This window comes from Triticum aestivum, chromosome 1D (genome assembly GCF_018294505.1).
Source record: "Triticum aestivum cultivar Chinese Spring chromosome 1D, IWGSC CS RefSeq v2.1, whole genome shotgun sequence".
Taxonomy (NCBI): domain Eukaryota; kingdom Viridiplantae; phylum Streptophyta; class Magnoliopsida; order Poales; family Poaceae; genus Triticum; species Triticum aestivum.
Genome location: NC_057796.1, coordinates 362,409,662 through 362,412,755, shown reverse-complemented (window position 1 = coordinate 362,412,755; position 3,094 = coordinate 362,409,662). Strand labels below are relative to the sequence as shown.

General features: G+C 45.4%; 1 protein-coding gene across 2 annotated transcripts; it reads left to right on the top strand.

The window, feature by feature from the left end:
• Window positions 1-923: 923 nt before the first annotated feature.
• LOC123170038 (uncharacterized) lies at window positions 924-2,328 on the top strand. 2 transcript variants are annotated; one of them, XM_044587893.1, is made up of 4 exons: window positions 924-1,163; window positions 1,489-1,599; window positions 1,715-1,957; window positions 2,059-2,328. In XM_044587893.1, the coding sequence occupies exons 3-4, from the start codon at window positions 1,729-1,731 to the stop codon at window positions 2,307-2,309; spliced, it is 480 nt and encodes a 159-aa protein (XP_044443828.1). In that variant the 5' UTR covers window positions 924-1,163; window positions 1,489-1,599; window positions 1,715-1,728; the 3' UTR covers window positions 2,310-2,328. The 2 variants fall into 2 exon arrangements, with proteins under 2 accessions (XP_044443828.1, XP_044443821.1); XM_044587886.1 differs by having other exon boundaries at window positions 1,489-1,957.
• The last annotated feature ends 766 nt before the right edge of the window (window positions 2,329-3,094 follow it).

Here is a 3,094-nt window from a genome sequence, read left to right as displayed (position 1 = left end):
GTTGTAGGTTTTGTGCTTGAAAAATTGACCACTAGGTTTATTCCGCATTTGTTCAAGCCTAAACCGTAATTATTTAAAGCGCCTATTCACCCCCCCCCTCTAGGCGACATCCTTGATCTTTCACGGCTTAATAGGCCTTTTTCACGTCTCGTGCACAAGGACCAACGTTACGGGCTTCATGAATCCGGCAAAAAATAATATTTTCACGTCCAGCGCATAAGGGCCAACTTGGGCCGTCAATCGAGGCTTATGTTGCAGGTCCAATGAATGGAGCAAATATATATGTAGCCGTGAGGGATCAAACTCCCGGCCTGCCAGTGGATCACCTTTGCTCCGTACAACTGGCCTAGCTCATGCTTGTGTAAGGAAACGAGGTGTTGTTTGGACGTAGAGTATATGGTCACGAGCACATATGCGCTCGATATCTTGTGCCTTCGCTAGCGCATGGGGATCTGGGCCAATTCCTAATACGGTTGCTTTTGAAGCCCTGGTAATTGCGCACTATGCCAGAATACATATGTGTCAGGTGCTAGGAGTAGGCCAGCTGCTTGGCGGCCGTCTCCCGATGACGGGCTGAGCCGTGGCCCAGGTTCGTTGTTGTACGTCTGTTCCGTGGCTCGGATAAGATGCTTTCCGTCAAGAGCGACAACCATCCTAAAAAAAAAAGAGCGACAGCCTCGAAACGACTGCAGATCCAGACTCTTCTTCCCCAATGCGGCAACCATTTTAGGTGACGAGGTAGAGAGGGGGAAGTGGGAGAACGGGCGACCGACGCTTAATGGAGTTCCTCATGCATCCAATCCGTAGGTATGAGAGAGATTTTCCCCCAATTTGTGTGTGATCTGTAGAGTGGAGCACATGGGACTGAGGTTTATTTGCTTTCTCTGCCATAGATCCACGCTGAGTGAGGAGGTAGGAGAGAGTCTGCTGCCGGAGTTTGCCGGCGGACGGTAATAGGCGAACGGTGGTGGTGCCGTTGCTGGAGGGCACGGGTGTGAGCGGCGATGGGCGGATCTGCGTGGCGTCTGCACCGGCGGCGATGAGCGGAGATGGGCGAATCTGCAACGTGGCTCAAGCGGCAACAGTGAGAAGGACAACTCGCCTCCGACTTTTGAGCTCTCCATAGGAAAGATAAATCCCCAGGCTCCTGGTTGGAATAAAAGGTGAGGGGAACTGAATTTAAAATTTGATCTGTGCTATGAAGAATTTCACTAAACGTATTTCCAGGCTGTTTGTGGCCGTGCATTGTTGGTTGAATTCTTGGTGTGGCAGTAATCCATGGTCTGATATGAATTAGTGTGAGGACTTGATGTTTTAATCTAATTAGGCTTCATGTGAGTTAGTAGTTTGAACTGTAATTAGATGAGCAGAGAATCAGTTTGGTTGACACAAATCATTTGTAATCCCTCTCAGGTTGAGAATTTTTTATGAGCTTACCGATGACAAATGTTGATGCCTTGCTAAGAATAATCTCTTTCAAACTTGAAGGGGGCCGAGCAGTACGAACATCAGCCCCTAGCACTGACAGTGTGGTCAAGGAAGATGCGGACGTGAACAAGGTTGTACCACTTGTGCAAGACGAAGATAACAATTGCCCTAGTAAGATAGTAGGTCCATCTTCAGAAGAATGGTTTGCAATTAGACTATTTTGTTTTTGCAAAATGTGAATGGATGATCATATATGGTAACACATCTTGGGGCTTGTTTCTGGTAGCTGATGCTGGTTTAATGGATGTTGTTCTGGAGGAGATCAACGCGATGCATGTACATGCCTCTCAGGCGGCATCATGCGATGTTAGGGCACGCACAAGCATCCCATTGGTAAAACAAGAAGGTGTTGGAGATGGTGATGTGCAGGGGCCTGATGATGTGGTTGTGCGCAGGGTGGAGCGGATAGATGACGTGCATCTAGATGATCAACTTGCTCGGCAACTTGAAGCAGAGCTGGATGCGGAATGTGAGTACAGGAAAAAACTTTGATCTAAAAATGCTTACTGATTCCTGGATGCAGAAGCAACTTATAATTGTGTGCTTACATTTGTGTGTATGCTTCTGCAGATGAGATGGAGATAGCATCCCGTGCACCGGCTGCGAGTGCGACGACGGGTTTGGTTCACGGGGTTATTGACATCTCTGATGATGAAAGCAATGATGAAGTTGATATGGAAGAATGGTCTGATGATCCTGAGCACGCTAAGTTGTCTGAGACAGATAGAAAGCTGAGGGAGCAAGAGCTGCAAGATCCAGATGTCACGAAAATGTATCAAGAAATGTATGATAAAAATGATGGCCCGCGGGAAGAAGACTGAGGTTGCAATGATGTATCAAAAACTGTATGATCAAAATGGTAAGTTTGCGTGAAGGCAGAAATGAGGTGATGCAAAACATGGTGGTCGTGTATTGGACACGAATGAACTAATGCATTTATGTTTTGCTACAGCAACTAAAGCTGAGATCGCCAATGCGACAGCAAACCAAAAGTTTGCTCAGGAGGTCGAACCAGCAGGTCGAGAAACAAGCCCCGTGGAGGGTGGCCATAGAGTAAACAAAGTATACTACCACAAATGTGAAATATGTTGACACTGATTTACTTGATCTGTCAATTATACATGCACATGTTCAAGTTGATAAAAGTGCGAATGAGAATTGCCGTCGCTGGCAGGCAAATATCGAAGGTTAGACGCACTGAAAAAAGTTCATACATTTAAACACAACTTCTAAAATGTCTTTTTTGGAATGTAGTTTGAATATTTACTAAGAAACAACTTTGCTTTGCAGGATGGGCGTACATTGGTGGTTCTCAGCCATGATGGTGGTTGTTGATTTGATTCTCTTTATAGCCTTGAAGTAATGCTTGGTTTGATTCTCTGCATTGCAATGCTTGGTTTACTACAGATAGCATATACATTTAAGTTCCCTCCTGAGAATTGTATTAGAACTACTACCCTGATTACATATGCAATTTGCATAATATATTTGGACGGATGCCCCCCTGATTTTAAGTATAATTTGGTGAGGGAATTTTTGGATCGATGTTCTTATATGAGGTTTCTGTGGTGAGTAGTCGGATCACTCTTACAGACTTTTGTTCTTA